At 30.7% G+C, this 26,312-nt stretch overlaps 2 protein-coding genes across 7 annotated transcripts in view; one reads left to right on the top strand and one right to left on the bottom strand.

Annotated features, from left to right (window-relative positions):
• The first annotated feature begins 1,350 nt into the window (after positions 1-1,350).
• On the top strand, positions 1,351-17,734 carry LOC124362760 (enoyl-CoA hydratase domain-containing protein 3, mitochondrial). Of its 5 annotated transcripts, none has more exons than XM_046817528.1 (7): positions 1,351-1,427; positions 6,315-6,446; positions 7,204-7,339; positions 8,005-8,198; positions 16,611-16,771; positions 17,118-17,232; positions 17,492-17,734. In XM_046817528.1, exons 2-7 carry the CDS (start codon positions 6,322-6,324, stop codon positions 17,607-17,609), a joined length of 849 nt encoding a protein of 282 aa, XP_046673484.1. In that variant the 5' UTR covers positions 1,351-1,427; positions 6,315-6,321; the 3' UTR covers positions 17,610-17,734. The 5 variants fall into 5 exon arrangements, with proteins under 5 accessions (XP_046673484.1, XP_046673480.1, XP_046673483.1 ...); XM_046817524.1 differs by lacking the exon at positions 1,351-1,427 and adding an exon at positions 3,698-3,788; XM_046817527.1 differs by lacking the exon at positions 1,351-1,427 and adding an exon at positions 3,835-3,854.
• Positions 17,735-18,819: 1,085 nt separating this feature from the next.
• LOC124362758 (band 4.1-like protein 5) overlaps positions 18,820-26,312 on the bottom strand; it is a 62,144-nt gene continuing 54,651 nt past the window's right edge. For both annotated transcript variants that reach the window (XM_046817520.1, XM_046817519.1), the window contains exon 17: positions 18,820-25,669. In XM_046817520.1, coding sequence (XP_046673476.1) covers positions 25,535-25,669 — 135 coding nt within the window. In that variant the 3' untranslated portion in view covers positions 18,820-25,534. The remainder of the gene's footprint in view (positions 25,670-26,312) is intronic.

Raw genomic sequence — 26,312 nt, 5'->3', positions numbered from 1 at the left:
AGCAATATTTTCTTGGAAAACGTTTTTGATCCTATTTTTTGAACTGACAATAGCAGATGATTGTATACTTTCAAGGAAACTGTGGAGAGAGCCGACAGTTCTACAAAATCCCTTTACATTATTTTATAACTAGAATCGTCCAGTTTAAATCGAATTAATTGTATATTATAATAGATAGGCAAGAGAATAGTTTCTCAAATAACTTAACAATTTATTTATTAAATGTAGCTTTCTGCAAGATCCAACCGTCTAGTTATCTGCTCTCTATTGGGAAAACTCTGTGTGGAGTTACAACACCTTAAGCCCCGTTTGCACCGGAGTTGGCAACCAATGATTGCAGACTTTTATCGGCAATTTTTAGTCGAACGCCTTAAAACAACTGCAACTCGCATTGCCAACTGTAGTTGCAGACCGATTTTACGAGTTGGCAACCAAAATTTGGTTTTCCGACTGAAGTCGGTAAAGATCAAAGGCTGTTGCCAACCTCGGTCGGCAATACGAGTTGCAGTGCCAAATTGAGCGGCAACTTGAGTCTGCAACTAACCCCGCTACCCCACCCACCCATCGGCTCCACGTGTTCGATTAGTATTTAACATTTACTCACCTGTATGTTATCCTTCAGGAAACATTTCAAAGCCTCACAGACATCTGGCACAAAGAGAGATATCGCACTTTTTGAAACTTTTAACAAATAACTGATGCTTGTATAAGAGTCGCCAGTAGCCAAAAATAGCAAAGTTATACCTAACCTGTCACGCACTGGAATTGCTTTCCTGTAGTTAGTATCATTTTTGCTAATTATGTGTCCAATACCAACAATTAAACATTCAAAATCATTGCTCGACATTCTTAAAAAGTTCGTTATACTGCCATCGCATCTCAATTCTCCCGTCAAAGGATTTGTATCATCTCTATCAATAGATCGCTGCCACTATACCTTGCTCTTACCTGCAATGGAGGTCGAACCCAGAATCTTCTCCGTCTTCTCAATTTACCTAGAACACACACGCTGCCGCAGCAAGTACAACCTCTTCCAAACTCGACATTCTATATACTGTCTAATTTTTTGGTTGCAAGTTGCAGTAAAAATTAAGCAAACTGTGTTCATGGTTGCAGATACAAATTGCAAACTTCCATCGACAACTAGCGTCGGCAATCGGAGTTGGCAATTTTTGGTTGCCAATTCCGTTGTAAACGCGGCTTTAGATGTAAAGGTCGGACATGGCCATTCAATCTGCTCTCTTTTAAATGGACAAGATTAGATTAATTGTCAGAACTGGACACGTAAGTTATGTATATCAATAGCAAATGCAGTAGAAATCGACACAATAATATCGATATTTATTGACATCGATACGATCGTCACACTTTGATCCCACATCTCTTCCCTTTTTCTATTCCCTCTCTCGCCACCCAGCTTTATCAAGGTCAGGACAGTACTAGATATCGTACAGTATGCTGACGATGTCACCTTATATCATCTGGTAAAAGTTTATGACAACGTACAATATAATATGCAATTTGCATTAGACAATATGAATAAAGTATTAGAGGATTTAAATCTAAGCCTAAATCCTAGTAAGAGTTGTCATAAACCATTTTACTAGGAAAAGGTCAATTACAAACCCTCAATACACAATTTTATATTGGATGGTCAAACAATAAGAGTTGAAGATAAATTAAAACTCCTAGGTATTACTATAGATAATAAATTAAAATTTAAACCATACTTAGAACAACTTATATTGCAATGTCAGAAGGACTTAAATATTTTTTAAAAATGGTATCATGTGGCAGAAACGGTGCCAACCCCGATTTTGTGCTGAGTATATACAAAAGTCTAATTAGATCCAAGATTGATTACTGCTCTTTTATTTGATGGTCATGCTCCTAACTATATACTTGACAGACTTGAAAAAGTACAAAACCAAGCACTCCGATTAGCGATTGGGGCCTTTAAAACTACCCCTAATCATTTGGCATGCAATTTGAATGTGCCTATACCTACACTATCCCTGAGAAGATTATCTCTTACTGAGCGACTAATTTATAAAATAATAACAGATACAACTCACCCAGCCTATCACAGTGTCATGTATCTATACATGCTAACTAATAATAACCCTTTCTGGAACAAAAAGAAAACTCCTGTATATATACAAGCATTAAGCCTAATACAAACAATTAACCCCATAGAAATAACAACTTAAAATTATTTGCTGTAACCCCACGATTTAACCAAACCTATTGAAATTACTGACGTAAATGTAAGCTGCAATACACTAATTAATGGTAGATTGCTTGACAAGAAAGTCAGCAATCAAATATTTGCAACAAGAATGGTATAAATATGGTAAACATAACCTATAAGGATAATATTATGATCTACACACTGACGGATCAAAAATTAACTCGGGCTCTGGCGCAGCCTTCTATATTCCGTGCTATGACGGAAAGACATATTTTCAAACTCAACCATATCGTTTCGAGCTATACAGCCGAAATGTATGCAATACTGAAAGCCGTTGAGTATACTAGAAAGATCACAAATAGTGAAATAGTTATCTGCTCTGACTGTAAATCTGTCATCGAAGCAGTTGATCAGGCATTATTGGGGAATAATATACAGTAAGGACCTGACTTTGAACATAATAGCGGAAAATGATGAGAAACAACACAAATAATTACACTTTACAATGGATACCTGGCCATAGTGGGATTAAAGAAAACGAAGCCGTAGAATAAATTGGCAAAAGAATCAACAGGTCTAACTTTCACCAGCTACGAATTCTATGTAACAAATGCTGATTTCAAATCGCACCAAAACAAAAAGATTGGGACTGAAATGACTGGTATATTTAACATCATCCTTAAAGGCAAATTGGTACAAAAATATCAAGCAATGTTTCACAAAGACACCTTGGTTCACAGCCTCTAAAATGTCGAGAGGTGAAATAGTTAATATCTGTAGGATTAGGCTTGGTCACGTTAATGTTAACGCATGTCTTCACAGAATTAAATGTTATTTTACACCATTATGTCTAAATTGTACAATGGCGAGTGGATGAAACATTGGAGCATCTAATCTTTCAGTGTCCAAAATATACGCATGAAAGAAATAACTATCTCCAAAAAACAAAAATCATTAGTGAGACATTTTCCAAGAATCTAAAACTATGTAATCAGCACAGAAAAGTATGAAATGTATAATGAAATCAACAATTTTTTAAAAGCAATCAAACGAAAAACTTTAAATATAAAAACAAAGTCCATCTATACACAGACACAATACATAGATGTCATTCCAATCCTGGGCTCCATTCTTTCCTTGGCCTACCTTTTTTCGGATAGGACATTGCCTGATCGGCCCCTGGCAGAGAAGAGATTCCTACACCTTCCCTTCCTGATACCCATCTACTTACAAAATCCTTAGAATATCCTAGCTTTATTGTAACTAACATAAATACTACAAAACAATATTACCACTGTACATTATTGTTGTAACTAACGAATCTAAATGTTTTTTTTTTTTTTTTTGTCAGATTACCAAACCGAAGACTGATGTAAAATTTTTAAAGTTCTTGTAAGAACTACCTACAAACGACGGACAACCACAAAAGTGAACATCGGGGCCTCAATGGATTTTTAATCCAGGCCGCCACAAAAAGGTGGCAAAAGAAAAAGAAAAGAGAAAAGAAAATACTCAGACTGTCACTCTGTCACTCAGTGAGAATAATCAGTCTATACTGAATTTTGACTTTGTTTGTCGTAACCTATCAATTGAATAGGTTAGTTCACTTTCTTTGTTGTTTTTATTTACATTATTATGTCCTATGACGATCTTAAGATACCATGTAAAAAATCAGTGAACTAACAAGTATTAAGTCATTTAACTAACAACTAACTAGTCAAGTATGGGTTTGTGTATCTCGTTAATGATGCCATTGTTAACCCTTTCACTGCCAGACTATTTGCTCTTATCAAAAACGATCAGACCTTTCACCACAGGCATATTTTAAAACTGCTAACCCAGTATCATGGTTGTATAAAGCTGTAGTTTGCTTTGTTGTATTTATTGATTGATCACACTTGTACTATATTAACATTGTGCTATAATTTCACTTAGTTAAGGAAAATATCTACAATATGATTTGAAAAATAAAAAATTGAATACAATATATTTCTGAACCAATAAAAAGTAGATCTTGGAGATGACATTTTAAATAACAATTTTGTGGGTGTTTAGTATGAAGTATTGCAAATGATTTCATTCGTAAATTCAAAATACAGAACTCACATAAAAATAAAAAAATATTTTAACTTAAAAAAGATAATTGAATTATGAGTAGAAAAATTTGTTAACTAAAAATGCATTTGATTAACATGAAACATACTAAAAATAGCCAATATAAATTTCAAATATTACGATTTTATAATTATAAATTAAACAAATATCAAACTCTTATTATTATTTGAATTATTGAAAATAAAAGATAATTGCGCATTGAGTGTTCAGAATTCCAAGTATTTAGCAGGAATGAAGAGTTTAGCACTTAGAGTGTACTAACTTTCTGTACTTGTACACATATTATGTGAATTTCTTTCGGGTAGGGTACTATAAGCGGACCCGGTTTTTATATCGAAGAATATAGTCATCGATACCTAATATTCGCATCTCAAATCCTAGACTATCAATCGATATAAAAGTACCTATAGTCCTCAATAACAATCATATGTTTTAAATTTAAATATGAATTTAATATTTACAGTGATCAAACAAATTATTATAACCAAAATTAGGAAAACTGAAGATGACCATATTTACTCCTCTCACAGTTACAGTTGTTTCTTTCCCACAAATTTCACATACTGGGTTTTTCGGTACCAATCCAATATGTTGAAGCCACGAAAAAGCAACGTCGTGTATTTTAAAAAAATTGTACTGTCATTTTTAATAATCAGAATTGCTTATGTAAAATTGAAATATTATCCTACGTGTATTATTTTAGAGTGTTTACAGCTGTTGATATAGTTAATAGTTATTAGTTTAAGGTAATAGTTCAAAATAATTAATCAGAATAGATTGATTATATCGATGGTTATGATTAAGTAATATCGTTTGCCAATTTCGATATAAAAAACCGGGTCCGCTTATTGTACCCTACCCAATATTCTGGCTTAGGAAATATACCTCCTTATTTTTTAATTTCATGTTGTCTAAAATTATAATAACCTCAAAACGAAAGGTTTACACTGTCACTGTGGCTCTTTAGTGAGAGTGATTTTGTGTAGCCAGCCTACTTTAAACAATTTGTACTAAAGCACTAATAATTTTCACTGGTGCACATGAAGCATCTGCTACAGTTAATATGTGTTAACCTACTGTACAATAACTATCTAATTATAATATATGTAGTTGATGTCTTCACTGCTGTTATATAGAATAATCTTGAGTACTCTTGACCATCTAGTAACACACTATGTTATCTGCCACAATCAACTTGTTAATATTGCCACAGTCATCGTATTAATATTGAATCTTCAAACTAACATTCAGATTTCAGGAAAAAGATTGTAATGGATTCCAAGGAGAATTTTAAGATACGTATTTTTTTCTTAAACAAAATCTTATTTAACTATTTTTTTTGTTTTCCAAATTTGGGCCGAAAAGATTATCCCAATACAAGAAGAATTAACAAACTTTTAATGTTAAACTTTAAACTACAATTCTCAATGTTAGATCAGACCAATTCAAATCATCATGATCAGACCATCTGCAGTTTTAATATATGCTATTGCTGATCTCGAGGAAACATATTTCACCACTAGTAAAACAGGCCACTGCAGATTGTATTGATGGCCAGGAGCATTTGTGATAACACTTGAAATTTGGTGTTACATGACCTATCATGTACTATCTCGAAGAATGTGTTCATCCTCAAGAGTGTGGGTAACAGATTTCCAGAATTGGAATTTTGAACATTGAGAAATCCAGTCTTTACATTTTTAAATGGTCTTTCCTATATTTGTATAATCCAAAAAGGTACGTAGAAGTACTTATTTCTCATATCTCGTACAGTTTAGCCATGGAATGGCATCAAAGTTCAAATTCTCATGAATTTTCTTTTTCTTTATTTCCAATTAGATTGTGAACATGCTAATAAACTTAAATTTGTTCCAAACCTAACACCCAAATTTAACTAACACCCCACAGAGATCCAGGTATGAAGCTCCAGCAAGCTTAAAAAGACTTTATATTAATAAAATTGTATTGAAGCTTTAATGTGTGTTTAAAGGCTATTGATCTATTTCAGATTAAACATGCTTCGATGTTGGAGGACTGTTTTACCTGCTTTATCTTATTCTACAGCCACATCAGGTCCAACAACTAGAATGGTACAAGAAAAAGGAGTCCGAACTATCACTTTATGTGATGTTAAAACAAGGTGCATATGTTCTTTTTAATTTCTTAGTAACAGTGAAAGGACTGTAACCATTTCATAAATCTGAATAATACTGTTGTAAATTAAAAACACCATTAATAATGGTTTTTAAAAAATACACAGGGTGTCTAGTGAGCAGGATTTGTACTTAAATTTACTATGTGTGGAGAAAATGCTGTATATAAGGAATCTGTGTAAAAAGTTAGAAATAAACTAAGCATGTCTAAGTTGATTTTTGTGTGATCAAGTTCAAGGACACTGGACCCCAGTGCCGTCTTCATGAAAGAGAGAGTAGAGGCTTTGAAAAAAATGTACTCATATGTTTCTTTTATTATAAATAGCTCTTTAATTTATAAAGTGTAATACATTTGCTATTTTGTATTTGTGCCTTTAAAACATGTTACAGGACACTGGATTTACTTCTTCAAATCTTTCACTTATTCAAAATAAATTTAAATTATGCAAATTGTGAGAAAAAATTGTTAAATGTTATTTTTTTAAATGTGAATATTAGAAAATAATTAAAAAAACACATTTTAGTGTACCACATATATTTTTAAGGTAATAACTGAACATTACCTAGCCTTTGGACTTATGGATATTACAATTTTTGGTTAGATAATTTTAAAATTTTAAAGATATGTACTTGAAAAAATGTGGAATTGTACAGGAATTTCACGATTGAAGTTTGCTGGACACCCTGATACAAAAACTAAATTTAAAAGGTATATTTTATTATAAATTGTGTTTTTTTTTTCAGAAATTCGCTATCTCTCTCTACTATAAATGCAATAATACATCAAATGACCACTAACAATGAAGACACTGGACTCAGATGCATTGTGCTAAGGGCAGAAGGGCCTGTTTTTTCCTCTGGTCACAACTTGAAAGAGTTTGTGAGTATAAATTTATATAAGTTTATAAGTTTAAATTTATCACCTTAGTCGCTATAGTATGAATATTAATGCAAGCCTGGGTTGTAGTGTGATGTTGCCAGCTGTAACGGAAGAATAACTAGTGATGGGATAATCGATTGAATTCAACAATCAAGCAATCGTTATTGCTTATTTTACCTCTCCTTTATCTTCCTAAATCCGTTAACTTCATGATTTAAATCAAAACGTGTTTACACTACAACATAGAACATGATCAAAAGATTATAATAAAATAAAAACAGCAGAATAATCGAATGCGAATGAACGTAATGGATATTACCAACCAGAATGAAGTGAGATGTTAGTGTGTCACTTCATACTGAGAATCTGCTATCACAATGTGGCATCGCCGCATGGTGAGAGGGGAAGTGGGTTGCGGTAACTGCCAAAACTACCAGGCTTGCAATGATGTCTCGTAATATAGCAACAAGAGTGTAATATGTTCATAAAATATAGGGATTTGTCAAAGTATAATACAATGTTATCACAGTATAAGTTCGATCAACTGAGTTAAGTGAGATCAGAACTACCTCTTATATGGAACTATTAGGTAACGGCTCTTATAAAAGAATAAAATTTGCAATTGACAATTGAAAAGTAATCTACAAAAATGTAACGAAATGTAGGACGGTAGCAAGAAGGGAACGGAGGAGCAGCGGGAGGTGTTTGCAGCCTGCACTCGGCTGATGCTGCAGGTGGTGGAAGCGCCAGTGCCGGTGGTGGCTGTGGTTAATGGTCTAGCAGCTGCAGCCGGTTGTCAGCTGGTTGCTCAGTGTGACATAGCTTTGTGCACTCCCAACAGCACTTTCTCTACTCCTGGGTGAGACTCCGTACTTTATCAATAAATCATAAATCATTCATGTATAATTTCAAGTTTACCTTCAGTTCTTGAAAAAAGTACAGAAGTATTGTTTTGACCCTAAGAGCTCTAATTAATGACACTGTATACCTGAAGATAACTCCTTACAAGATACAACGAATGCTTATTAATGTAAACTAAAAAACTTTGTTGATATTAAATGTTGATAATTGTGAATTATGTGTGCCATTATTTAAATGATTTAAAACTATGAAATTCCTATGCCTGTTTATTTATTGTTTGTTACTCCAACTAAAAGAAAATTTAAATAGACAAGATGTTCATATGCTTCACACAAGAAATAAATACCCGTTAGACCTGCCCTCAGTTAGGTTACGTAAAATTAAAAATGTGTTTTTGAAAATAAAACTATTTTACAAGTTGACAAAAAGAGCATGGGATGTTACAGTCAATAAAATATAAATTTACCATGGAAAAATGACTGGAAAGCAAAGTCATTCATGATCATGATTACCTGACCTGTGATATTAGCTCATTAGTGTTTAAACTTATTTTAACATAGTTATAGGATGTTAGTTAGAAAAAAGATGGTATTAATTTCTTTGACATAGTTATTTCATTTTAGTATACATGGTGTTTTTAAATAAATATTGGAGTTTTAACATTTTGTAGTATTTATTATATAAAACTTAAAATTATAATTGATGCCTGACAGAGCAACTCAAATACTTATAACTACAAAGCTTACATGTGTTCATTGTGCGCTCCATTCATCACATGGCATACATCAAATCAATTACCCAATTTGCAACAGCTATTTTAATCTGTTCCTTAGATCGGGTAGGTCAGCTGGTAGTGGAGATACATACACACAATCCTTTATGAATCCCCAAAGGTAAAAATCTCATGGATGGCGTCAGTTCAGGTGAACATGGAGACCATGCGAAACAAGCTTTGTCAAGCTTAGGCCTCTTGCGGCCAATCCAACAATCGGGTACAGTGATGTTCAACCAATTGTGTACTGAATTATGCTAGTGAGGCGGTTCACCATCTTGCTGCCAGTGAAGTTTTAGATTCATATTCTTTCAGTTGAGGAAATAGCCATAGTTCTAGAGCATCAAGATAAGAAATACCAGTTACAGTTCCTTCGCCAAAAAAGAAAGGCCAATAAACTTTCTGCCAAAATTTGGCACACAAAACATTTAATTTAGGGTAGTTTTGCTACAATTGTGTCATCTCGTGAGAGTTTTCTTAGCCACAGATACGCAAATGTGAGTTTTCACATGACAAAACTAATGTTGATTCGTCACTGAAGACGACGTTATCCAGAAAATCTTCTTTGTTGTGCAACATTTTGTCTGCAAAATTGGGATATAAACAATAGCCTGCAGGCTTTAGTGCCTGTAACAACTGCAAACAATAAGGACATAGTTGTAAGCATCTCCGTAAAACTTTTCAAACAGTCATCATTGGAATTGGTAATTCATGACTAGCCTTCCAAACTGATTTCTGTGGGCTATGCTTGAAAGCTTTCCTCACTCCCTCAACACTCTCTTAACTAACCGTTGGTCGTTTCATACTCCTCCCTTTATAAAGGGAGCCAACTACAGATTTTATTATTACTTGGAGGATTACAACCAAACTTTATACAGTACATACAGAACGCACGTTGCACAGTTATTACAGATTCTGTTTTTGCAAACTGCAGAACAAAAAAGCCTTCTGTCTATGAGTCACCATTTTTGCTACTAGCGCTTTTTAACGAATGGCGGAGGAAACATTGTGTCCACTAGCGCAGAGGTGATAACAAACAAAACTGAGTTGCTCTGATTTGATGTATGAATTATAATTTTAAGTTATATGTAAAAAAAACTACAGTGTTTAAACCCTGATATTAATTTATAAACACCCGGTATTATAAGATAGTTTTCTTGTATTACATACGGGAATTAGTTTGGGAATAGGTTTTTAATTTTCTTGTGTATAATATATGTATACAGTAGCATAGTTTGACTTGTACATTGAATATTGCATATCTTGTTTGTGCTTAATGAAAATAAAAACATCTTGAATCTTATGGCATACCAGAAGAGAATACACATCGTACATCTAATGGTTTTCTAATTATTTCAGTTTATCTTCAATGGGATCTAGATTTGAATGTAATGGTTGGAATAGCATTTTTGTGCAGTAATAAATACAACATTCTTAACTTGGCCTTTGATAAGTTTAGGCTAGAATTTTGGATAATCCTTAGAAAATTATATCTTTATATATATATTTCTTGTGTGCGTGTGTATGGTCCTAAACTCCTCCTAAACGGGTGGACCCGATTTTAATGAAACTTTTTGTGTGTCTTCAGTTGGATCCGAGAATGGTTTAGATTCATAATTCGGTCAAGTTTTAATAGTTATTATAATTAATTTTTTAATAATAATAAATTGTTGTTGATGGTGGAGTGGTTTGACATTGGATCCGCCAGACTGCGCCACGAACGACACGTAATACAAAGTGAACTGATACTTAACAGCTGTGAATATTTTCAGCTGAAGTTCATCAATGAGGCAGAAACATTTGTTCACATTTAAAATTTAGAAAGTTAATATTTTTAAATTTGTAAAGTGCTTGATCAGTAGTGTAATGCAGATTGCAAAGATGAAGTTTCACCAATTGTTTCTACGTAAACATTATAGGCCTAAATATTACAACACAGCCATAATGTTTTTCTATTTTAATTCCAGGTTTTCCCGACATTTTGTGCTGCTATCAAATTTGTGTGTTGTTTTGTAACATTCTGTAATTATTGTGTGAGTGCTAATTGTTATAATACATTAATAGAGATTGAAGATGTTTAAAGTGCATAAAAAACTATACTTATTTATTAAAGTTATTGAACTCATTTTGCACATTGAAGTGAGTATATTGGTCGCATACCTCAAATAACCTAAGTAGCATACAAATCAAAAGGTTGTGTTTTCTATGTGTGAATATTGTTAACAGTTTAGATAATCAAAGTTTTAAACTAATTGGATTTAAAAAATAATTTGTTGTAATTTACATTTTTTAATCTGCAGTCAGAATTGGTCACATAAGTTCAAATTAAGTAGCATACAAATCACATGTGTGAATAACTACTTATTGTTAATAGTGTAGGAATTGGTTTTAAATTAAATTCTGTTGGCCAGTTCCGACATTATACTGTAATTTTTAAATTACTAATTTTAATAACAAGTATATTTTTTAATTTTACAACTTAATTTATCGTAATGCTATTGAATGTACAATATTTTTTGTTAATCCTTCAGGAGTGTACATAAACAAATAAGATGGTTTTTCCAATAGGGCTGAAGTATAATAAGTGGCCTCCATCACAATCGAATTATTGATATTTCTGAATAGCCTATCCAAACTACTATCCGAATTGGATTATAGTTATTTAAAGCTGAAGTATAATAAGCAAGCCACCATCACAATAGAATTATTGATATTTCTGAATAGCCTATCCAAACTACTGAATTTCATTAGGCTATAGTTATTTATTCGGTCAAATTTAATTAAATTTTTAATTATAAATTGTTGATGTTGGAGTGTTTTATATTGGATCCGACAGACTGTGCTACGACACGTAATACAAAGTGAACTGATACTTAACAGCTGTGAATATTTTCAGCTGAAGTTCACCAAAGAGGCAGAAACATTTGTTTACATTTAGATTACGTTATTATGAAGTGCTTGATCAGTAGTCTAATGCAGATTGCAAAGTTAAATTTTCACCAGTTGTTCTATGTAAACATTATAATATTACAACACAGCCATACGTTTAATCAATTATAGTCTTGAAAGCATAGAGTAAGCATAAACATATAAAAATAACACCACTTTCTTATTTCAATATATTCTGTACTCCACTTTGGAGGATAGAGATTATCCAGATATAAAATTGGAAGTTTTAGCTTTTAAGTGAAATTCTTAGTAAATTATTAAGTGTTGATCTTGGAAGAATGCGCTACGATCGGAGTTTCAAATGTTTTTCTATTTTAATTCCAGGTTTTCCCGACAGTTTGTGCTGCTATCAATGTGTGTGTTGTGTTTTGTAAGGTTCATGTTTCAAAAGTAAATACGGCAAATAACAATTAAAATATAATAGAATAAAGTTATAAAAAGTGTACTACGTGGCCGCGTTATAAGTTTATAAAGGCCAGGCAAAAGGAAGAAAATAAAAAATAAAACATTGTGTAATTATTGTATGAGTGCTAAAATTGTAATAGTACATTAATAGAGATTATTGGTCGCATTACCTCAAATAACCTAAGTAGCATACAAATCAAAAGTTGTTGTTGTTTCTATGTGTGAATAACTATTGTTGACATTTTTAGATAATCAAGTTTTAAACTAATGGATTTCAAATAATTTGTTGTAATTTACATTTAAATCTGCAGTCAAATTGGTCAGATAAGTTCAAATTAAGTAGCATACAAATCACATGTGTGAATAACTATTGTTAATAGTGTAGGAATTGGTTTTAAATTAAATTCTGTTGGCCAGTTTCTGATACTATACTGTAATTTTAAATAACTATAATGAAATTCGGTAGTTTAGATTAGGCTAATCAAGAATATCAATAGAGGTTATCCAGATATAAAAATTGGAAGTTTTAGTAAAATACACTTTTAACTGAAATTGGTAAATATTAAGTGTGCAGTGATTGATCAGTTAATTTTGGTTTATAAATAAATTGTTTTTTATCTTGGTATGTTTTAAATTGGATCCAGCAGAATGCGCTCAACGATCCCAGTTTTCAAATGTTTTTCTATTTTAATTCCAGGTTTTCCCGACAGTTTGTGCTGCTATCAAATTTGTGTGTTGTTTTCTATCACCGTGTAATTATTGTGTGAGTGCTAATTGTAATATTAAATTAATAGAGCATCACATGTGTCAATAACTATTGTTAATAATGTAGGAATTGGTTTTAAATTAAATTCTGTTGGCCAGTTCTGATACTATACTGTAATTTTAAATATCTATAATGAAATTCAGTAGTTTAGATAGGCTAATCAGAAATATCAATAATTCGATTGAGATGGTGGCTGCTTATTATACTTCAGCCTTTAAATAACTATAATTTGGATCGTCATTTTAGTAGTTTAGATAGGCTATTCAGATATATCAATAATTTGAATGTGATGGTGGCCACTTATTGTACTTCAGACCTATAGGGAATACTTATTTAGTATATTAGATACTGTAGTCTATGTTGTTTATACATTTTTATCTAGAAGTTACTTAATTAAAATTACATATTGAATAAGTTACTCATATTCATTGTGTACTATTATACAGAATTTTATTTTTTTACAGAAAAATGCCACGTCTTTGTGGAAGAGGACGAATAGTTATTCAATCATGTGATTTATATGCTACTTAATTTGAACTTATGTGACCAAACTGTTAACAATAGTTATTCACACATAGAAAAACAACCTTTTGATTTGTATGCTACTTAGGTTATGCGACCAATATACTACTTCGTTCAATAAATTTTCAAAATTAGTTCAATAACTTCAATTAAATGACTATAGTTTTTTTTATGTACTTCAAACATCATCAATCTCTATTAATGTATTATTACAATTAGCACTCACACAATAATTACACAATGTTACAAAGCAACACACATATTTGATAGCAGCACAAACTGTCAGGAAAACCTGGAATTAAAATAGAAAACATTTGAAACTGTGATCGTAGCGCATTCTGCTGGATACAATGTAAAACATTCCAAGATGGTCCACTCAATTAGGAGGAGTTTCAGCTCCATACACACGCACACAAGAAATATAAAGATAATAAAATTCGGTAGTTTAGATAGGCTAATTAGAAATATCAATAATTTGATTGCGATGTTGGCCGCTTTATTATAATTCAGCCCTTTAAATAACTATAATCTAATTCAGTTTGTCATTTTAGTAGTTTAGATAGGCTATTCAGAAATATCTATAATTCGATTGTGATGGTGGCCACTTATTATACTTCAGCCCCTATACGGAATACTTATTTAGTATTTTAGATAAATTAAATTCTGTTGGCCAGTTTCCGATACTATACTGTAATTTTAATTAACTATAATTAAATTCTTATAACGTGTACAGGACAACGTCTGTCGGGTCTGCTAGTTTATATATATATTTCTTCTGTTCGTGTGTATGTGACTGAACTCCTCCTAAACGACTGGACCGATTTAAATGAAATTTATTGTATGTTTTCAATGGAATTCGAGAATGGTTTCGATTCACAATTTGGTCCAATTTAGATTGTTTATTTATTCAATATTTAATTTATAAACTGTTATTGATTTTGGAATGTTTTACCTTTGATCCGGCAGACTGCGCTACCACATCTAATACAAAATAAACTGATACTTAACAGCTGTTAATACTTTCAGCTGAAGTTCATCAAAGAGGGAGAAACATTTGTTTACATTTAAAATTTATAAATTTATTATTGTAACGTGCTTGATCAGTAGTGTAATGCAGATTGCATAGAAGTTATTGCCTAATTTCAAATTTAGATTACACCAATGATCAATAAACTATCTAATGCAATGAAAATACTATTAAACGTTGTTATAAAAACCACCTCAAAAAGCCGTAAATGTCTGCACATAAGGTAATCGAATTTGGTTAGATCGAAGGTAAATGAAAAGAGCTGAAAGAAGACGCTTTATGATCGAAATTGGTTTTCATTGATACATTTTCTTGATCAGAGCACAAGGCAAACACCACAATAATACTGGAAATCTATCTTAGGCAGAAAATTAATTTTAACCCTTTGAGTGCCAACGTACGATTTTACTGGACGACAAAAGGTGTCTGAAAAGTGCCGACGTCTGATTTTACCGGACGTTCGGGAAAAAGTCACTAAAAATTTTAACCTTTAATATTTTTAAATAATATCATTTGTGAAGAATCGTTCTTTTCAAAATAAATTGTTATAGTACACTTCCGATCAAACTTTAAATGATCAAACTCACATACAAATATTTTTGGTTGCCATAGCTATCAGAAACAATGTGACAATAGTTTCTTAAAAGTTGTATAACTATTGAAGATGAAAATTTTTCAAGCTTTACAGACAGTTGCATACAATTTCCAGTAATAGGGACTAAGAAAAGGATATGAATTTTTTTGGTCATAATAATTTGGTTGAAAAATGAAATTAAAAAAATTTTTGAATTTTTTTTAGGTAAGTCCATTTTTGGTATTCCCAAATTTAGTGTTTTGGTAACTTTGTTATTTTATGTTAATTAAACAGAGTTTTCAGATAAAAATAAAAAAAGAATCATGTTGATAGCTTATTAAATAATCGAACTGTGAATTTTTTACTAAAACCTTGCAAAATGCCTTCAAAAGGGCTGGCACTTTTAGGTACACCCACTAGAAAAATACCTGGCACTTTTCAGTATACCCAGTCAATAAATACTTGGCACTCAAAGGGTTAACAGACCAAATTTGATTCTTTATAACCTAATAAGTTCATCGAAATTCATCCATATAAATTAATTGTACTGAATAACTTATCAACACCTAGCAAAAACCACGAAAGATAGAGGCAGGAAATATGGTACCTACCTTCAAAATGTGCCCAAGAGGCTCACTAAGGAACGACTATCGATTATGTCAGGAGTATTTAGAATGTGATAGAAAAAGAATACGTGAATATAGTGTACTGTTTTTCAAAAGGAAATTGTGAATGATATATATATACATATATTTATCAATCATAACATAAAAACATTTATTTTAGGTAGATTTTATTCCTCTATGGACTATTTGCTACTAAAATACTATGTTGGCATTAGCAGAATACATTTAAATAAATAGTCAACATTTAAATGTTCTAAAAATGTGTGTGTATAGTGTTGGTTTAATATTCTAAGATCTTTAGTGTAAAATATAATAAAAATAATCCAGTAATTCATTCAGTTGTGACTATCGCAGACTTTATAACAAAATTTGATAAAAAAATACTTAAACTATGTAGAAAGTTTAATATTGAAATAAAGTATAGACTATCATATATATTATTTTACTGTATAAAACCAGGAACATTGTTATGCAGTTGGAATAATTTTTTTAACAATAATGTAGCGATATTTGTTTTATTACAATTGATAAAAATAAAATATCCAAATGTAAAGCTTTGTAAAAAATAGAAATAATTTTTTTTTATTACTTTTCAAAATATACATGTCCCATGGAAGGTTTTTTATAGGAAATATAAAGTAAATTCTAATTTTCTAAAACATTTGAGATTTTTTAGGGTACATTTTGAAATATTTAGTGTTTAAGCCCTCTAGCTGATATATAATTGTATTTTTGCAGTTCTTTTTCTAAATGAACATTGAATTAATAGAGCAAGTTTTGGGCTGTTTTGTTCAACGCCTGGAATAGCTGTGGCACGCACTGTGAATCGCAAGATGGCTTTGCGCATGCTTCTCACTGGCTTGCCTATTACTGCAGAGGAAGCTCATCTCGCTGGGCTTGTCAGTAAAGTTGTTCCAGCTGAGTCGCTAGGTGAGGAATCGTTCATGTTAGTTTATTGTACCAGGCTTATCTTATTTCCATGTGTATAATGAATCTATCCTACTTTATGTTACATTATACCTTGGTGTGACAAATACTTAAAATATTAGTTATATCAACTACCTGTCATTTAATTTTAATGCAACTACAACTATCAAAATGAAAACTCTCTATCAATCAAACAATAATGGAGACATTAAACCTCTTAACAGTAAAAAAATAATAACAGGTGTGTAAAATGGATACAAATGAATTTTTAAAGTATAAATGCACTTTTAGCAATTAAACAATAATTGCTGTTTTAATTAAAAATGTCTTACTTGAAATGTAATTTTAGATAGTGAACTCAAGATCATTACTGATGCAATTGAATCCAAGAGCCGAGCCGTCATTTCCTTAGGCAAGAAGTTCTTCTATCAACAAATTGAAAGGGATCTGCATACTGCGTACCAGTAAGTCTTAATAAGTTTTTTTAACTAACCACATTGTCAGATGAAATTATTCTGTTTTTATGTGGGTGATTTTTTGTTATTAAACTTTACTGACTTTGTACATTTTTTGGTAGGTATTATTTAAAATAGGCTCTTTCTTAATAACTACTTGTAAATTTAATATAATGAAAATATGATACTCCAGTGTGTGTGAAAGTTTCTTTTTTTACTTATATTCTAATACGACTGATATTACTAACCTAACTTTTCTTTGATTCAGACTGGGCGAGGAGACAATGGTCAAGAATTTATTACTCAGAGATGGACAAGAAGGTATCAAGAGCTTTATTGAGAAAAGGAAACCAACTTGGGAACACGGTTCCAATAACAAATCATAAATATAATTAACAAAACATTCCTATCATTCTAGCCTTTATGCAAGCAAGATGGTTAAACCAGTTGATGTGTTATTTTTGTAATTGAATTTTATAGGACATAATAAACTATATTTTTTATAATATTACTTTATGCCTATATACTGTTTTCTTTGTCCTTTTACCAGTTGCAGTGTGTCACACATTACAGACACGATTTTTTCATCTCTTTTAAAATGTGCTGCGATGTTGCCAACAATTTTTTGTATGAAAATTCTTGTCCATTGAAGATCTGAGGTAGATATTTTTGTAATATAATATAAAACAAAACATAAATAGATATTGTTTCAGATATTATAATTATTTTAGTTTTTTCGGTTCAGTAGGAAGAAAATGCGGAAGTCAGTGACATATCAAACAAATATGGTTTTGGAAAAATATTTACAAAAATTTATTTCTGAAGGTATTTATATGAGTTTTCTTTATTTGTGTGAGCATGTATATACTTTCTTATAATAATAATGGTTTCCTTAAATTTATTTTTTATCACAGTTAAACACACTAACTGTGATAAACTGTGTTATTATTTTTGTTTTTTTTTTATCACAAATATAAAAAATTAAAATACAATAGATTAAAATAAAAAAGTTTCATTATTTAAAAAAATATTTGGAGTTGGGCAAGGCCTTCATTGCTTTAACTACCTGACAAATTTTCTTATGTTGGCAGCACGATTTCATCATCACTATATTCATTCTTTTCATTAATCAATTCGTCATTGTTCTCTAACTTGGCAATAACCTCGGAATCAAAGAAACTAAGTGCCAGGTAACGACATATTCAGTCGACGAGAACACCAAATGAGGTTAACACATAACTAATAAAAATAAAAATAACAGCAGATGACAGTGGTTTTTCTTCAGCTCTTAATATTATTTTCTAATATTGTCGTGCAATTATATCACCAATCGAAAACACTGCAGCCTGGCTGCAAATGGAAGAAATCTGATGTCATGGCAATGCTGTCCAACATATGAGTTATAAGGGTTAAGATACAACTATTTATAGATGAGTTACACCAGTTTTTGGAAAGTAAACTGGATTTAAAACTTAGAAGTAAAACTGAATTTATGGCCTGGCTTTCAAAGGATACATGGGAAAGACATTCTGGAAATGGAACTTACTAATCAATCTTAGTACAGTTTATGTCATAGGGAACAGAAAAGTACACAAATAAGAAATAAAATATATATTTTCAGAATGTATTTGATAGCAACAATACAATAAATAAGGACGGAATAAGCAGAATGAATGTTAAAGAACTCGCTGGAAGTGTAATACAGTGAATGCATACAAAGGAGAGTGTTTATATGGCACTTCTAATTTTCCTTTGCTGGAATGTTGTTTATCACAGAATAACTGTTTTTGACAGTCTTTTTATAAATTAGTATGAAGACTTAGCATATTAATAAAACCAATTGAAAACAATAAAATATTCAGTAGCAGGTACAATGCAGCTCTATTTAAATAGGTTGATCTATAAAAGCTTTGTTCAAATAATTATGTAATTTAATTTATTTAAATTCAATAAAAACGAAATATAATAAGACAATGTATAACTTTAATTTTAATCTATATAGTTTTTTTTAACTATTGTTAATATAAAAAACATTTTATCCCTGATCCATTTCCTTGTTACTTCTATTACATAAATGAGTGTATCAATAATATGCCAGATCAGCAATACTGTGACAATAAATACTGAATCGTTTGCTCTGCACTTCCTAAAGTTTTCTCCACAAGATTAGTAAGTAGGCAAAATCTGTCTTTCTTATTATAAATTGAGTCTTCAAAGCTCTGAACAGTCACACTAATATGTTAAGAAACTTTTTATCACAGAAGAAACCGTAACTATGCGTAATATATAATATATAAAATTGTTATAAAGTAACAATTGTTTCAAATCATTAACACGCAAGTAATCATTGGTGGTTCGTCAATCAATGTCGTTTCTTTAAAAATTTTACATTTCTTGAAGAAATCTTCTAAGTCCTACAGAACTAATAATCTCGAAGACATTAATTTTGATGATATTGTTAGGCTGTATCACTTCTTAATTCAAATAATAAAACTAGCAAAAAAATTATTAAACCTTCAAGGTCATGGTTCTAAATTAACATTAGGACTCAAATTAAACCTGGAATAATCAGCAGTATTACCTTGTTGCATTTCTTATACAAAAATGACATACCATACTTCATTACAGGAGAAACAAAATTTATAATACTGTAAAGATAAGTCAATTATTTTAATAAAGAAATAAATAACAAAAGACAAAATGTGAACAAATATTCTTATATCTATTTCAAGTCAATTCCTGATTATTCACAGTTAATAAGGAGATATCCATAAAAAAGAAAACCCACAGTTGACCCAAGTCATTCACACTGGACAAAATATTGATTAGAAATTAACCATTGCTAAGGGATACAAATGGTGAAATTTGACATAAATCGAGTTCATAGAAAATAGTTGATCAAACAGCTGATATATAATCTGATAAAATGTTTCCACTTAATTTTGAGTTTAATTTTCAATGTAGAGACATTTTGGCCTATTACTGCAATGCGTGGGGCTTGAACAATAAATGCCAAAATGTTCCATCAGTACTCATGCAGCTATGGTAGGCTTGCAGACTGTGCTCTTCCTACTTTACTTAAATGTGTGCTACACTAGTCTTACCACTTGCGAGATAAATGAATGAATTTACTCAGTTAAGGTGCATTCTGTGAAATTTTTGTTGGCTGTTAGGATAGAAAAAAGGTATATTGAAATTTAATGCAAACTTTATGATGTGTACAGAAAATTAAAATGAGTGTACGGTAAGTAAAATAAATTATTTAAAAATTTGCTGTACCAATGTTCTTGATGAGGACCGAAGCGGTGGCCTAATCTTGTGGCTGAAAAGTGGTAATGAAAATTAATAAAAATATTAGTGAAAATCATTGTTTAGTGATTACAAAACTTTTAAAACATTTTCCTTAACTTACAGAGTGCGTGAAATTGTGGTGGAAACCTAAGTTACCACAAATTTTGGTACTACTGCATGCCGATATAAACCAATAGTTAGAATCATAGTTGGTAGATTTCTAAGAGACGGTATTGAAAACTTGTATTTTGGTATGATGTGCCTTAATTTGAATTGCTAGTGTGTAAATATATACCTAAAAACGTATCTTTCAAATGTATACAGCTAAACTTGATTATTTTAAATTTACTTGACTTTATATTTCAAAATGTCTTGTTAAATTACTGGGGATCCCTTGTAATATTAAAAATTTAATAATTTACCTAAAATTTATTAAAAAAAGTTCAAAAGAAAAAAAATAAAAACAATGAACTAAAGTATTTTTAGAAAAACGTTTAAAAAAAATAGAAACTGCTCAATATACGGCAAAAAAGGCAGATTGTACTAGTATTACTGCTGGAATTAAAAACAGGTTCATTTTTGTGGTTCAATAATTATCCTACTGGATAATTACTGTAAATTATAATTAAACCGTAATACACTAATTAATAAACATCGGTTCTATTACCAATAAAAAGAGGAGTGCTCCAAGGCTCTGTAATGGACCTAGAACTATTTCTTTTATTTATATCAGACCTGTCTCATCACCATAGCTATCCTGTTATTTATGCTGACGGTACAGTTCCTTTATGCAGTAACAAGTCAATAGATCAACTTGAAAGTAACACATTTATTTCAGTCAGCTTGGCCCAGCAGTACTGTTAAATAATGATCTTATCAACTGAAGTGCGGCAGTAAAAATGATAAACCTCTACAATCCCCTGCACACAATTCCATCATCACACAGATTTCAGAATCGTGTGACAATCTGTATGATGATTACATAGTGCTTATGGGACTTAACTGGCATCACTAGCCATCTTGGATACCACCCACCACCACTGCTGTGTAGTCCACAATTATTGTAGTCCTATTCAACCTGGTCATCAGGTCCATTACTGATGACCTGGTTGAATCCTACTTAAGATGAGGGAAAAATCGAAGGTTCATTACCACATATCTTTCACACCATTTAATGCATATATAAAGAACTCTAGTATACAAAATTGTGACTGAGAAACTTTAATATCTGCAAAATGTAGCCAAATGTTGGCTGGGACTATCCACTATACAGATCCAATTTGGCCCTAGTGATTTCAATGAGTTCCCCAACATAAAGAAATTGCTCAGATAAAGCGTTTCAAGGACGATGCAGTGTTTAAAGTTACCGTCAAGACTGGTTACATGCACAGGTGGCAGATTTTTATTTAATAGGTGTTTAAAAGCTTGTACCTAGATATGGTAGGTGCTTAGATGTGAATGTTAAATACTGTATGTTGACAAACAGTTTAGGAGTTGTTCTTTCAAAAGTATAAAACAAAATTAAATTAATGTGTATTTTGTAATTGATAAAGCAACTTGCTTTCAGAACGAACCTCATAAATTGCTATCCACATTTGATTCCTAATTTCAGATATAGATGATGGACAAAGGTATTGTCACCTCTTGATGATGGACCGTCCTCACAGTAATATAGCATCCAGCTGTGGCATCATTGTACACTGGGTTGATTTGTTTCTACTATGTTCAGCTTGGGATACAGAATGTCTAGTTTCTGGTAATGTAACAGTTTGAGCTTTAAAGCTCACATATACAAATACTTCTCAGGATGAATTTCATTACTAATCTTAATTTTACAAACCAAATGTGATTGATTTCAAATACTAATAATCTATTCCTAAATAATCAGGAGTTGACAATGTTTTATTTTGTATTTAATTATAAACCTTAACTAAATACAATTTCAACTTATAATTTAAAGTTTAACACAATTCAATCAGTTTGATCTTGGTTGCTATTATAATTTATTGAAAAAGTAGATAATGTAATTTGTTTGGAGATAGTATAGACCATACCATTTAGTTTTGGTTTTTAGTATAGTCTAAAACCATTATCTCATTACAATAAAGCTAAGCTTTGATACGGAATACATTTTTATTGAGAAGTTGCACTTAACGAATTATATTATATTCCTTTTACTCAAATTGTGTAATAAATGAGTAAATGTTTAACTATTGATATACACTAACAATAGTATATGATGTTAACACTTCGGCTCCCAAGAGGCACAATGTCTAGTCTTGGGCTCCTCGGAAGACCCAGCATGTGGAAGCTCTGGGAGTGAATTTGTTAAAAAGTAAATATTTTGTTGTAAATTAAGATAATTAAAAGATTTATATAAACATATAAGTAGCGCATTTGCATTTTTAAGTAGAATGTGTGAAAGAAGAAGTCTATTATATTCTAAGATGTAATTACTAATAATGTAAAAATATATAAAACCTAGTACATTGATACACTGTTTTCTTTTTAACTAAATTGTTGTCTTATTATTCTTAACTATAAAATGCATTTGTCTTTTACAAAAGATCTGTCTTTTATAATACTCATGGTTATTATTCTGCTTAATACAGTTTTCTAATAATTTCATAGTAATGGCACTATCTAAAAGGCACTAAGATTATTTAAAAAGTTTTACTTTGAAAAACATTGGTTACCGTACAAAACATAATTGACTTTAATTTGTTTTGTTTGTCAAACTTAAAATCACACTACATTTTTAAAGTACAAATTTGAAAAATAACATTACAAATTTATATCATCAAGTCTGAACTCTTTTTATTTTATAAATTCAAGTATTAATTCAGATAATAATTACAATTTAGGACTTTTAACTAATGGCAAAACAGTTTTAGTATGCTTGATTGGTTTCATGTTTACAAACTAAAAAAATATTAATTCATGAAATATGTTATTCCAATATTATTCTAAACTATTCAATATTTGAAAGAAAATAAGACTCAAGAAAAAAAGTTACTGCATAAAACCTATAATCTATGACAACTCCAAACCAATATTAATATTAAAGTTATTATTGCTATAACATTTAAATCTTTCAAATATTTGAAGAAGTAACACCTAGGTTTCAATAGTTAAAACTACAATGCATCAACACATACTAAGTATATGGGCACAGTAATATGTATAAGGTCACTTATATTAGGAAAACTATTTATTTATAATCAGAATAGTAAAAAGTAATTACAAGTAAAAAAAAATATTTTAATTTGATTAAACTAAAGAAAGACCCAAATATTTTCTTTATTGTTCGAGCTTAGAACTAATAAAATGTCTTAATAATGATTTTGTAACGGTATCAGTAATTATTTATAATTTTATCTATGATTGATAAGAGTTTATTATTTTGACAATAGATGATTTAAGATATCTGCCATTGTTATACACTACAAAAACATAACATTACATTTTGATGATGGAACTCATCCTCTTATTCGGGAATCAAAAAAGCTTAAGGCATAAGTTTAACATATATAAAAATTATAATTAATTAAAATACATTACAATAGTATATAACGATGACACACATATGAAAACCTGTTATCCTTTAGCAATCGGAACAATTATTATTTTATAACTTCATAGTATGGACCACTTTGATGTTACAATAAATAATGAAATGGCAAGTGTTATGGTTTATTTGTGGCAAGTTAATTCAATAATAATTATTATGATCTTTAGAAACAACTGATAAAATAGAAATAGAATATATTGTAAGTTTTTAATAAACATTGAAATGTATAGTAAAATTTATGAGAACTATTGATTCCGTATTGAGATATTAAGATAATGCATTATTACGCATCTTTACAATAATTAACACGCACTATTGATAATCAAGCAATATTGATCAAATGATTTTTAAAACACTTTGAAGTTACAGTTTGTTGTTTACATAAAAAAAAGCAATAGCTTACTAATTATTACAATACAGTTAGTTACATCAATGGAAAAATGTATTGTTACTTTAAAGTCTGAGATATCAAACTTACTAGATTATAAAATCAGCTAAGTTTATTAGAGTACTTGGCAGTAGTAGTAAAATTGAGCAACTTATTGTCTCCTGTGGTTCTTTAAAATCACTTCCTCTTTTCTACATCGATAATCCTTGAAAAGTTTCTGGTAATTTGAAAACATTAAGTAAAGTGCTCTTCAAAACAAAAGCAGTGTCATGTTCATTTACTATTAAGTACACACTCTCAAACACACACATTATAATAACAAATACAATACTGTAATAATCTATGCATTAGTAAGTAAAATAGGAAGACCATGCATAGTCTTAGCTGTCAACTAATTAACAAGGTCAAAACATAACTAAAGCTTTAAACTTATTGAAGAAAAACATAATATGAGAAAACACAATATAAAATGCTTTATAATACTAATAAGTTGTACATAACAAGAATATGTAGGAAACTATCGCTAATGTAAACTTGTTAATGGTACTCCAACCCCATCCCTAGCCACCAAGCAGTGTGGGTGACATCTGCACCCAAACATTCTGTACAGCCATAGCAACAGTAAAACACTTAAACACTATTAAATAATAATAAATATAATTTGTTTCATAACCAAGCCCTTATATTCTCAGGGAATAATTTGATTTTACAGTTATGTCACTAGCCTGAAAATATATTTACAAAGTTCAAAATTGGCCAAGAAATATACATGTTATAAAATTAATACAGAAAACCACACCTTAGAAATCTTTCTGACAGACATAAATATTTATTAAAATAAATAAAATTACATCCATAAGTCAGTAATATTATAAAATTATTTTGATAAATTTAAATAGTCTGTAAACTTAAATGAATGACTGAATCAATATATTTATTGTACTCTTAATAAGATTAATAGTTTATATTCTAAATTAATTTAATGTGAATAAAGAAATACAGAAATGTATTGATATGAAGAGAGTAATAAGTATGAAAGAATAAGTAAAGAAAGGCACTGATCAGAGCTGAGTGGTAATAACGGTCTTGCGAGTGATCACTTCCTGCTTGGACTTGCTCATCATTGGAGGAGTGGAGGGCTCCGAGGCCACCAGCCACGGCGACAGCTGATTCAGAGTGGGAACTGCTTTATTGTCCTGAGAAGCAAAGTAAACATTACTTTTCTGACTGAGTAGTCAGTATTGGTAGTCAACTTCCAAGATCAAAATGGTTTTGTAAGTCAAATATAGGTTAAGAAAACTCCAAAATTTCCATACGATACAGAGTAATTGTACACAGAACATGAAAAGTGAGATGAAGGTAAAATATCACTAATCATCGAAAGAATAAAATAAAAACACAGCTGTTATTGAACTTACAGTGGTCAAAAACTGCAACACTTCTAAGCACAATATTAAGCATTTGGATCAGCATTAAAAGCCAATGATGTCAGTAGATGCAAAATTACATTTTTTAGCTTCTTTTTAAACCTTGTACATGTAATAATTGTACACACAACCATAAATTATAATTTAATAAGCAGATGACAATAGCTCAGACTTGTTACAAACCTGTTGCAATATTGTGAAGGTGTAAAAATGGCAGTCAACAGCTCTTGGACCTCTGTGTGCCTCTTTTTTTTAATAAAAGGAAAAGCCAAACTGTTTTTCGCCTTGTTCTGCCCATAAATGGGTCACTGGCTTGGGCTAGGTTCTTATCAGACAGAACTAGGAGGAGAGTTGGTACAGTACAAGTTCAATGAAACTCTTTAAAAGTGATTCAACGGTCACAGGCAGGATT

Source organism: Homalodisca vitripennis, chromosome 5 (assembly GCF_021130785.1).
Source record: "Homalodisca vitripennis isolate AUS2020 chromosome 5, UT_GWSS_2.1, whole genome shotgun sequence".
NCBI classification, from domain to species: Eukaryota; Metazoa; Arthropoda; class Insecta; order Hemiptera; family Cicadellidae; genus Homalodisca; species Homalodisca vitripennis.
This window is presented reverse-complemented; position numbering and strand designations above follow the sequence as displayed.